The 11,922-nt window shown below is 55.1% G+C and overlaps 1 protein-coding gene across 1 annotated transcript in view; it reads right to left on the reverse strand.

The window, feature by feature from the left end:
* The window catches only part of PKD1 (polycystic kidney disease 1 (autosomal dominant)), a gene marked incomplete at both ends in the record, with an annotated part of 48,959 nt that overhangs the window by 8,917 nt on the left and 28,120 nt on the right, over window positions 1-11,922 (reverse strand). Inside the window, 14 exon segments of the mRNA XM_009871555.1 lie at window positions 80-179; window positions 768-970; window positions 1,159-1,208; window positions 1,560-1,676; window positions 2,481-2,607; window positions 3,035-3,245; window positions 3,577-3,720; window positions 4,118-4,288; window positions 5,350-5,545; window positions 6,150-6,402; window positions 6,706-6,862; window positions 7,203-7,805; window positions 8,625-8,769; window positions 10,955-11,107. Of these exon segments, the coding sequence (XP_009869857.1) occupies window positions 80-179; window positions 768-970; window positions 1,159-1,208; window positions 1,560-1,676; window positions 2,481-2,607; window positions 3,035-3,245; window positions 3,577-3,720; window positions 4,118-4,288; window positions 5,350-5,545; window positions 6,150-6,402; window positions 6,706-6,862; window positions 7,203-7,805; window positions 8,625-8,769; window positions 10,955-11,107 (2,630 nt within the window).

An 11,922-nucleotide genomic window follows, 5' to 3' on the forward strand; every position in this document is an offset into this window, starting at 1 on the left:
GGGCCGCGGCGGAGCCGGGTGGGAGGCAAAGGACAGGAGAAACTACCTCTACAGGGGACTCCGCTCCCTGGGTACTTACAGGCCTGAGATCAGATCTGTTTCGGCCCTCATGTATGGTCCCAGGTCCTGGGAGATGCCGCTGGCTCCATCTGCCAGGATCTGCCGGATCAGATCCTCATCTGGGGAAGGAGAGAGCGCGGACGGCGTTGGCGGGAGCACAGTGCCCAGCACCGCGCTGGGGGACGGTGCAGCACCGCTTGGGCTCGGCCACATTTGTGCAGCTGGGGAGAAGGAGGGCCAGGGTGAGGTCCCTCTCCAGGGGAAAGCCCTTTCCTCCACCTTCTAGCTCCTGTCTAACCCCAGCTCGGCTGCAGAGCCTGGCATGAAACCGCTGGTACAGGAGACCGACATCTTCTGCAACAATTTCCAAAGAGTCAGAGACACACCATGGCTTCGAGCAGGGAAGAAGTGCTGGTTGCTTGCAGCTTTCAGATTGCACGGGAACAACACCTCTCCTCGCTCCCAGCCAAGTGAGGTGACCTCTCACTTCAGACCAACCCACACCAGGATTTCTGCTTTCCCAGTCTGAAATTCCCATTAAGAAAATACATCCCTTCTTCTCTGCCCTTCAAATCGAAGCCAGCGGCAACGCTGGCAGGCTCTGCCATCCTGCCTCCTCCAGCGCTGAGCCAGCAACCAGACTGCTCCTCCTGCACGTCCCTGGGTGTTCAAACCCCGGCACTGAGCAACGCTACTCGCACGCCCACCTGAGGCGGAGAAGTACCGAGGCTGTCCCTGGTGAACACCGAGCGACAAGCTGTCCTCCTCGGTTGCCAGTGGGGCCTCGAGGCCAAGGTGGCGGCTCGCTCGGCCTCTCTTCAGCTTCTGGATGGTGTTGCCCATGATGGAGGGGTCGCTGAGGAGGTCTGGCCAGCTGAGCAGGGCCTCGCTGGAGGGCCACCGCACCAGGCTGCGGGAGAAAGAGACGAATGGGTGCAATCAGGTACACAGAGGGAATGGGAAGCAAGGGAAAAAGCAGCTGCAACGGTGCGTACGACGGTCTAGAAGGGAAAAGAGCCATGGGAGCACACCCCTAGTCTACCAAAGCAGAAGACTACGCTAAACTCCTACTTGCCCAATCCCCAGAAATCTCTTTACCTTTTAGAGTCCTCCAGGAACAGATCTGTTTTGGTTTGCTCAGAGAAGGCCTGGGGAGGAAGCAGAGGCGTTTCAGGCACAGGACACTGTTTTGTCCCTGGTTCAAACAGCAGGTTATTAACATTAAGGGTCTCTGGAAACCTGGAGCCTGAGCTGCTATTAGCTCCGGGCCCACCCCTCCAAGAGCCTGCTCTCCTCCAGAGGTAACACCCAGGAAGAGCCACGCTCACTGACCCAGAGCAGGAGCTGCTGACAGCTTGTGCTCAGCACCCAGGACTGGCTGGGGGAGAGAGGAAGGGCTGTGGCTCTCCCCCTCCCGAGTGTATCAGTCCTTGCACCGAGAGCTGTGGAGCACACAGACCCCTGCAGCCTGTCCAGTTTCTAGGTGGGAAGCAGCTTACCTCTGCCCGGAGCCCGGGGAAAGCAGGGAAGGAGCTGTCGAGGATGGAGGAATCCAGGTAGTTGTCGATCTCCAAGGACTGCTGGTCTGAGTGAGTCAGGGGGTGGTTGATGGAAACCTGCAGGAGACAGGAAGGCTTGAGCAGAAAAGGGAGGGGAAGAGGTGACCAGGTGAGGGTGGCTCAGAGCTGGGGAGCTCCATGCTGTTGCAGGCAGGGCTGGGGGATCCCAAGGCTAAGAACAGGCAGGTACACCTCCTCTGCTGCCTCCCGGACACCCATACCCACACATACCCCGGCCCAATGCCACCGAGGCTGTCCCAGGTACAAGCCCCCACAAAGCTGCCTGAGCCTGCACCCTTGCTGCAAGAGCAAGGAGCATTTACAGGAACAAGAGAAACATCAGACACATTTGCTGCTCATCAGTCACCAAACAGCTGGCTGCAGTACTTGACAGGGCTGCTAATTGTGTCTAACTAGTCATTAAATCCCCAGCTAATCCACTCACAGCTGCCTAACCACAGCTCTGCTGAATTTGTAGCCAGGGCAGGCATTTCATTAGCAACGCTCCACTGGGCACCCCTTGAGCTCCTGCCAACACGGCGAGGGGTCATACCTTTAACTGACATTTGGGTACCTACTGAAATCAAGAGGGAGTAAGAGCCTGAACAGCTTTTAAAATCGGCATTGTCAGAACCCAGACAGTGATCTGTCCTCCTAAGGCCAGGGGCTACTCCCAGCTTAAGAGGGAGGCAGAGTCTTGCTGAGGGCAAGGGTCTGGCCACGGTGCCGGGTAGCACAGCTGGGAAAGTGCAGAGACCAGCTGGAAGCGATCTACCACAAAGGGCAGAATCCAGCCTCAGATGAGCAAACCTGGTGGCATCACACCCATCTGGGCAGCCGGCAACTACTTCTCCTCGTTACCTTGCCACGAGCCATCCGGAAGAGAAATAAAATGACCAGGTAGAGAGGGTAGACCACCACGCTGGACACCAGACCGACAGCCACTGTGTCCACGTTGACAGGGATCAGGTTGGAAACGGCCCCGTTGCTGGAGAGAATCAAGAGAGATCAGAGAGCGGCGTTAGCAGGAGCGCTCCGGGCTGCCAGCGGAGCAAGCAGAGGAGGTGCACGGGGACATGGGTTAGTGGTGGACCTGACATCACCAAGTTAACAGTTGGAGTCTTACGAGTCTTTTCCAACCAAAACAAGGAAACTGCACAACCTGGCATTTCAGAGAAAGAAACGAGCAGGGGCTGTGCTAACGGATGACACAGGAAAACCAGGCTAGGGGGAAAGCTGATCAGGTTCTCCTTGTCATCTGTGTCCCCGTCCCCAATTCTCTGGAATGGGAAGGGCACACTCGAGGCCACAAGCAAAGCAGCTACTCCCAGCACACGTAAGGTCTGTCCTGTCCTGTGTAATGGGGGTCCTGAGGAGGGAAAGGACTGGCTGGAGCACCGGGGGACACAGCGCACCTGAGGTGTACGTTGCCCACCACGCCGTACCACACAGCGTTGGCACAGAGGAAGAGGAAGATGAGGAGGGAGCAGCAAGTAGCTCTCTGGACACGGGTGAAGCGGCTGCGAGGCGGGCGGTCCCACATGGACAGCCAGACGTGCTTCTCGAAGAAACCTCGCTGCAACTCCGCCACGAAGATCCGGGAGAAGCTCCTCAGCTCCGTCTCACCTGAGCACAAGGAGAGAGAGACTCTCAGGGCCAGCTGCATGGCAGAGGAGACCCAGATGGGAGCGACCTCCTTGCAGACCGATATTCAAGGAAGTATCCACACTGCATCTCTCTGGTCCCTCCTGCACAGCTGGGTCCTTGCCACACCTTGCCCTCTAGCACAAAGGGTCCAGCAGAGCACTGGGCTGTGCCGGGCATCAGTGCAGTGAGGACGAGCCAGCAGGTAGGCTCTGGGGTCTCCTGCAGCCTCCTGCTGTGGGGGCCTCCTCAGCACAGGACTGTCATGCTGCTCAGCCAGCCCAACCCCACACCCCAGGGGCTGAGCACTCACTGGCAGCATAAACTTCTTTCTCCACCATGCCATCGTTCTCTTCGCTCTCCACCGACAGCCAGTCGTTCACCAGGAAGAAGTAGCTCTTGCTGCTCTGCAGGTCCCGGACTATGACGTGCTGCAGGTACCAAGAGGGGCTGAGACCTAGAAGTGAAGGAGCGAAGAGCTCAGAAAAGTGTTTCATGGCAGACATTCCCTGCATGGACCTGCAAAGCCAAGAGGGCAACGCATGAGCCCCTCAGTGGGACACAGCAGTGACCCTGTGACACTGCCTTCATCGGTGGGAACTGCACAGAGAAAAGATGTGGCACAGCCAGGTCACCTCCTGGGCTGGATGGACATTTACAGATGCTCTCACAGCACATCACACTGGATGCCAACCAGTCTTCCTCATGATGGAGACTCCATGTGTTCCCCCAGCAATCTTCTCCCGAGCCCATGGGTCACCGTGGTCTCCCCCAGGGGCCTGCAGGTCCACGTACCAGGCGGAGCAGAGCCTGGTTCTGCCCTGGGACATGGGACGGCCCCGCTCACGCCTCACCTTTGTTGTCGTGCCAAATGCGGATGCGCCAGATGCTGCCCAGGCTCCGCTCCGTCGCGATCTGAAACACGTCGAGGCTGTTGCGGTGGAAGGCGTTCTCTCCATCCAGATGTCTGTGACCGCTTTTATTGTCCACGCCGTACAGGGCGATCCCCACGTGGGCTGTGGTACCTGGCAGGGTCAAGGGGGCTGGGTCAGGGAAGTCCACCCAAAGCAGAGCTGTGTCCCAGCCCTGCCTTCCTGCCAGTAACCTGGTACCGGGTGCAATGGTCTTTTAAAGGGTCCAGCTGGAGGCCCAGGAGGAAGGAAAGTGCTCATCAGCCATTCACACCCAGAAGCAGCGTCAACCACAGCCCAGGAGACAGCTGGAGCACAGCATCAGCCTGGACCTTGGAACGCTCATGGTTTTCCTCTTTGGAGGGGACTGAATCTGACATTCCTTGCCTTGCTAACACCCTAAAGGGAGGAGATGTTTATTCTGGATGCTTTTTACAACCAAGTACTTGAAAGACTTGTTTTCTTTGAGTTCTCTCCGATACCAGTTGCCAGACACTCCTTGGTCCACCTGCTCAACCTGGATGATTCTTGAGGTGGCTTCAGGAGAAAGGTGCTGCCAGTGAAACCCACGGTTACAGTAAGATCACTGGAAGCATGTTCCTGGCAGTGACATGGTGGCACTTGTCTCCTTGTCCACATCCCAACTGCCCGGCTTTGCAAGTCCAGGATGATTTCTGGCAGCTCTAGCTACAAACCCAGCCCCGGATCAGCAAGTTGTCTGCCTTCGTGCTGCTAGGAAAGATTCAGATGGCAGAACAAAGTGATGGATGCTAGAGGACAGCAAAATGGTCCATCTAAAGGGCCCACAAGGCCTGAATGCTTCTGCAGGAAAGGGTCAGAAGTGAGGGACCATCACTGCCTTTTGGCTGCTCCTGCAGCCACAGCCCAGTCAGGGAGAGTATTTCTATACCGGGTTGTTCCTTCCAGCAGCAGTTGCTTGTCCCACCCCAGCAGCAAGCCGTGGGACAGCTTGCTCTTCTCCACAGCTCTTGTCCTGCCCCATCACCACACAACAAAGACTGTGAACGCTGTGGGAAGCCCTGAACTGTTTGCTCAGTGCTGCTCCCAACACCACCTCTGGGCCGTGCAGGGGGACACTTGGTGCATGATGTGCTGAGGTGGGATCTCAGGGCAACCACACAGATGTCAAGCACAGGAATAGACTATGGGCTAACCTGATCCTCTACCCCAGCCAGTTTTCACCAGGATCTCGTATTTGTACAGCCCATTCTTCCCACAGAAGGGAATCACCCCGACTCGGTTAATGTCGATCATGTCCAGCTTGTGCACGATCAGCGCAGCCACCGAGTAGGTCACAAAGCAGACGGCACACGTCAGCAGGACGATGTAGTTGAGACCTGGGCCTGGAGCCTAGAAGAAAAGAAGTACATTGAGGGACATCCCTTCCCTGGGGGGATCCCTTCCATCCCCAGGAGTCGTGCTGCCTCCTCCCTGGCTATGACCACCACTCGCACCTCGTGCAGATAGAGAGAGGCCTCTCCCGGCACTCACTGCGTCCTCACAGCCCCACGTAGTGACTGCAGCCGCAGGCTGAAGCTGCTGGAGCAGCTGCTGAGAGCTCTCTGCTCCCACTCACAGCGCCAGGAACAGCGTGGGACGCAGGGAGCAGCTGGGAGCTGCAAGCTCGCTGGGATGAACCACTGGGTGACAGCCAGGAGGAGCAGCTGGCATCTCACTAAGAGGTGAACACACTGCGAGGTGTCCAGAATAGGGAATAAAGCCAACTGCAAAGGTCTGTTTCTAGCAGCAGCAGCCAGGATTCAGGATCAGAGGGCACAGCTCCCTGAGTCTCCAGCTCCCCAAGGCTCCCAGGTGCTGGTGTGCCAGCTCCACACAGGGCAGCCGTGACCCAGCCTGAACATGGAGACAACAGGAGCCCGAGGCTTTTATCTAAGTGACAACAATCTGCTAGGCAGGTGGCAACGTGGCACAGCCTCTGCTTTGTTTTACTCACAGGAAAGATGAACTGCACAGAGTTTGGGGGGACAAACAGGCTGGCCCCGAAGGCGGTGAGGTGCTGGGTTAAGCACACAGCCTGGTCTGGCCTGGTCTCTTCCAGCGGGACGATGCCTTCCGTCTTCCAGCGTTTCTCCTGCTCGCTGAAGTACTGGCAGAGGGAGGTGTACAGCCCCAGGGTCACCTCCACTGGGGACCAGCTGAAGTGGTTGGTGATGTTGAAGTAGTATTTCTGGATGGTGTCGTCAGTTCTGGAGGAGGGCAAGACAGCAAGGAGACACGATTCACAAAGCCCATTCTGACGGACGCGTGCCCACAGAAAGCACCCTGCCGCAGGGACAGGTGAGAATGCACGCCACGAGGAGGAGAAGCCTCCTGCTGTAATTTACCCCACTCTTTGGCTGTCCCAACAGCCCAACAGCAGTGCTTAGTGAGCTTTGGCTCGCTCCAAACAGCAACCAAGCAGCGTGGACAGGAACCTGCGTTCTCCTCTTGTGACGCATTGGCAAGATGAGCTCTGAGGACAGAGGTGCTCTCCTGAAGGCTTCTCTTACCTGGGTGAGGTGAAGAAGGTGTAGAGCTTGTGGTCACTTCCAGCCAGGGCATCCAGGCCAATTTTCTTAGAGGCACTGCAGTTGTGCTCGTTGGGCTCTGGTTCGTGATGGAGATAAGCCATGATGAACGGCTCAGGTTCGCTTGCAATGTAGTGATCTGCGTGGGCAGGGGAAGAAAAACCAGAGTTCTTTATAAACACCAGGGAGAACTGGACTGTTCCAGTGGCTCACCACTACGTGGCTCAGCGGGAGGGCTGGGAAAAGGAAAAGGCTTCTCGGTGTCAGAATCCACAAGCAAGGATTACCCTGAGGACTAGAAAATGCCACTGACAGCCAGAACCTCAACCATGCAGCGGGGAACTTGGTGGCTACACCTGAGACACCCTCTCACACCACTTATCTCCTGACACAGCTCTCCCCTTGCTGCAACACCCGGCCCTCCTCTCCCAAGGAAGAAAGAGCAAAGAGCAGGAAGAGTTGGGATCTGTCTGCGCTACCGTTCAGGACTCTGTAAGTGAGCTGGAAGTGCAGCCCTGCTTCTCTGTTGTTGCTCTCCATAGTCACAATGAGGGTCACAGACGATCTTGCCTCAATGACCTCGGTGCCAGCAGAGAGATTGTCGGCGTCCGTGTTGTTCGACACCATCACGGTGATGGCCTTCTCGGAGTCCAGGCTCCCGATGGGGATCTGCACCCCGTTGTGTGTCTGAAACTCCATGGAAGCAACCTTTGTGGACACGGTGTAGTTGCTGATGTAACCAAAAGGGAAAGGATTGGAGTCCACTTGGAACATGACTTGAATGACATCCGTCAGGTTGGAAAGGGTGCTGTTGAACGCCTGGGGGATGGAGAACTGACAGTTTGGTGTGTTTTCGTAGCAAAGCAAGTTAAACGGATCGGACCGCTTGCCTGTGGCCTTAATTTCTCCTCCCACCAGCTCAAGGGGCTCTTCGTTCAGCACTCGAGACTTCATGAGGATTCGCATCAGGCTGGAAGACAGGTTGTAGGCTTTGGGAGCCAGCAGCAGATTGTGGGAATCACCGAGCAGCTCCTGGGGCTTGGATTCTTGTGAAACCGTATTGACGAGGTGGATCAGGTCACCTGGAAAGAAAACAAAGGTGCAAACAGAGGAAGGTGTAAATAGCCTAGATAACTGCTACTGTCTAGGTAACACCTGACACCTTCCCAAAATGATGAGACAAGTCTTTCCTTGCTGTCTTCTCCCTGCCCCTCTACACTGTGCGTGTGACCCTCTGCACTGGCAGTGTTTGGTAGCCCATAGCTAAAACCAGAGCTGTCGGCAATTCCTGCGGTCCCTCGGCTAATCTACAAAGTTTGGTGGTGAATACTTTATCACACCAGGCTCTCCTTTCCTCCCGTAGAGTGACTGGAATGGCACACTGGGCAACAGGGAAGGAATGGACAAAGCAAACGCATGTTACCAATTTTTTTTGCGCTGTGAAGTGGAAAACACTCAGAAACGCAAAACAAGGAGTGCAAAAAGGTGTCTCTGCTTCCTCCCAGGGTAACCAGGTGGGAATTCCCACTCAGTGCTCATGGGTGTCCCAGTGAAATCTGGCACCCTCCTCAGATTGCAACCAAGAAGGCAAGCAGCTGGAAGCCACAGCATTTCCTCATTGCTTATTAAAAAGAGAATTCCCTTGAGTTTATGAACAACTGTCACATTCAAATGTCCACAGAGACAGCTGCCAAAGCCAGGACAACCCTGGGAAAAGTGCAGGGAGAAGCAAGTCCTGCGGGGACCCCACTCCAAATGTTAGATGCAGCCTTCCTAACATCCTGAAAAGGCCAAACCCCCAATGGTACAGGAGAGAGCCTGCAAAGCTCCCCCCAGCACCCTGTGCAGGGAGATGTGCGCCCTCGCCAGCTCTCATCCGTTCCTGCCGGAGCAGAACTGACCTGTGATGTTGAGGATGTTGTCGGCAATGCCAGTCGGTGTCACGGTGCCCTGGGTCATTTCCCCTTGTAAAATGGTCATCATGGTCTCCAGCTTGTTCAAGGTTCTTGCCAGGCACGACTTGCAAACCAGCTCCTTGCTCACCACCTGCAAAGGCAAACATGGTTGGATTCGGTGGGAACACTCCCAGGGCAAGACTAAAGCAGCCGTAAGCTCAGTCCCGTGAAGACCTGAGCACATTTCTTCAAACACTGTTTGCACTCTGAAATTCAGTCACCCCTGCTCTTTCCAGCCCCAGGGAGGTGACTGCAGGGACCACAGTTGCTCTGCTCACATTGAGAGATGCCAAGAAGTTGGTGGTGTCTCCAGGACTCTTCCGTCCACCTTCTCCCACGTGCCAACCTGCCAGCGCTCAGGTAGGCGTGCCAGGAGTCTGACAGAGGGAGGCATGAGGGTTGGAAAGCGCAACAAAAATCAGCATATTCAGCTTCCCTGGAGTTCATTTCTAAGGATCAAGCACGTCTCCAGCTGTTGAATCTCATGAGCCACACATTATTCCTCCAGAAATCAACCTGAAGGACCTGTGGAAGATTCCTGCATCCACTCCGCTCTCTTCAATGGCAGGATTTAGCCCTTACTGAACCCATCTCAGTGTCCAGATACTCCTGAAAGCTGTGGGAGGGATCCTGTCACTCAGGCATGATGGATGTCCCTCCCTCTGCTCCCAGATGTATCCAAGAAACAGAATGTTCCAGCCATGGCCTGGAGCTCGCCGCGCTCTCGAGGGCTGGATGAGAGGGAGGGAGGCAACACATGGAAGCTGTTACCACAACCCCGCTCCTAGCTCTTATTCATCTTTTTTACTTTTAATCATCATAGGATTCAGATGTGATTCACCGTGTGTTTTGGTGAAGAAACAAAACAGCATCTGCAGGTCTAGAATCCCCCCTTCTCTGCTTTTATTTGTACGTGATGAGAAGCGAGGACATGCCGTGTAAATTGGGCTCCACAAGTTGGGTGTCAAGGAGGTGGGGAAGGAAAAGGGTTACAGGGAGGAACCACCCAAGGGGAGCTACTGCTTAGAAAGGAGAATCAACTAAGAGGATTGAGACTCCTTTTTTCCCCTCCCGGAGAAATTCTTTCTGATTTTACCTCTCCCCTGTAGGTAAAATTAGAAAAGTATCAGCACTGATTGACATTTCTACAGGAAAGGAAAAGTGTGAACTCCGCACGAGTCTCAATCCCTTGGGAAATTCTACATTATTGTTTTTCTAAGCTTTTCATCCCAATCCAGAGCACAAACTAATCCTGGAATACCAGCTTTTCACATGGAACAAAAATTCTAGTTCTAGAATCTAGAATTTAGTTCGATTCAGTGAGATTGAGCCGCAAGGCAAGAGCACGTGAGAGAGACAGAAGCAAGCCAGTCCAGAATTGGAACGGGATGTGCCGAACTCTGAATCCCTGGACAAAAGTGAAATGAAAGAAGTGATTTTTTGAGATTTACAGACTCTGAAGCAGAGAAAGAAGCAGCAGAAGCAAGACTCCCTGGGTGGGACGCAGCAGCTCATGATCATCTCAAGGCCAACCCACTTCCGCTGAGCAAGAGTGCCGACCTGGCTGGGGAGACAAGGGGTGGCTGAGGCCAGGGTACCCATCTCCGGTCCTGAAAGCAAAGATCCGGGAGGGCGAGGAGGAAAAACACACCAGAGCCGACTGGCTGCCCACCAAACCCCAGGCGCATTATATAACTGGGCTCTCTTCCCTTGCCCGTCTGACAAAACACATAAAGCCACTCCTAAATCCACCGGGCAGGAGCCCCAGAGCCGGGGAGCTGAAGCTGCAAGCTGGCAGTGGCACGCAGCGCTTCTCAGCAGCGGAGCCGAGCGCTGTTTCTCATCTGGTACGGTAGAAATAGAGCTGGAAGGAACATCAGTCCTTGGCGCTGTCCCCTGGCTCAAGGCGGGTCCGGCTCTACTTGTGTTACTCCTGACGGGAGCCCAGCCTGTCCTCAAGAGATTCTGTGACTCCCTCAGCAATTTGTGTCAGAGTTTCTCCATCCTGGTACCAGAGAAGAGGCACGGAGTTCTTAGGTGCTGTCTTCCAGCACATGAATACATCATCTTACCCAGATGGGTGGCACGGCGAGGGGCAGAGCTGACAACACACAGGACATCACCACAGAAACTCCAATGATCTCTACGAGTGATACCCGTCCTCCCCATGTCGTGTGGGTGGGGGGGAGAGAGACAGGGGAGCAGAACAACAATCGGGGAGCATCTAGTCTGCACCTGGAAGAGCAGGAGGCTGGAGGTGGCGACGGGGAACGTACCGTGCACTGCGCCAGGGCGGCTGAGATCTGCTGGATGTCATCAACTGTGTTCACTTTCAGCGAGTTCAGGGTTTCAGTGATATTGTTGCGAGTCCAGGTGCGGAGTTCAAATTCGTTCCCAGTCTCAGGTTCCAGAAGCATGGATCGCTCGTACTGGAGGAGGAGAAAAGCCGGTAGAGTGAGGAAATGCATCAGGTTGTTCCACAGAACGATGAGCTGAAGCCACCCCCTTCCTGCACTCTGTATCTCCCTGCTGGTGCTCCTCCCCAGAGGGTGATCTAATGAGCTGCTTTTTCAGCAGAACTTCCTCAACTTCACTGGTGCACTCCAAGCAATTATCTTAACAGCCTTGCACTTGTCAGCTAGGCAGTACAGCAGCGCACAGTCCTTATCCAGCTAAGCACAGCCTGCACCCGGGGGCATCACCCCTGCCTGGCTTCCAGGCGTGCAGCAGGCTCCTGGTGGGCAGGAAAGCAGGAATATGGACCCAAACTCCTGCCCTGCCTATAGAGGTTCAAATGGATAGAGTGGGAGGATAACGATCCTGCATGGTGGATGAAGAGCCTCGTGTGCAGACAGATCTTTCCATCTGCACTAGCTCAGTGAGACCAAGGAGCCTCCTTAGCACCCAAAGCATCACCTGAGCAGCTACAGGGAGTTTCCAGCCCTGCTGAGTTGGAGTGGGGTGGCTGGCTCAAGGGAAATGCGAAGGAGGTGAGGGGACTTGGTCTAAAGGTTTCAGGTTTTAAACTCAGCGTTTAGACTTGAGGTTGGTAGGAAAGAAGAAAAACTGTCTGAATGTGAGGGCAAACAAAGCAGGCTGCATGGGAGGACCCCAGGCCACTGCCTTCTCTGGGGCCCCTGTTTTATTCTGTAGCCCCTCTCGTTTCCCTGGTGACTGTGTCTGTTCCAGCCCAGCTCCCAGCATGCACGTACACTGATTTACATGAAAAACTGTAGCATTAGTC

This window comes from Apaloderma vittatum, unplaced genomic scaffold, assembly GCF_000703405.1.
Source record: "Apaloderma vittatum isolate BGI_N311 unplaced genomic scaffold, ASM70340v1 scaffold29346, whole genome shotgun sequence".
Lineage (NCBI taxonomy): Eukaryota > Metazoa > Chordata > Aves > Trogoniformes > Trogonidae > Apaloderma > Apaloderma vittatum.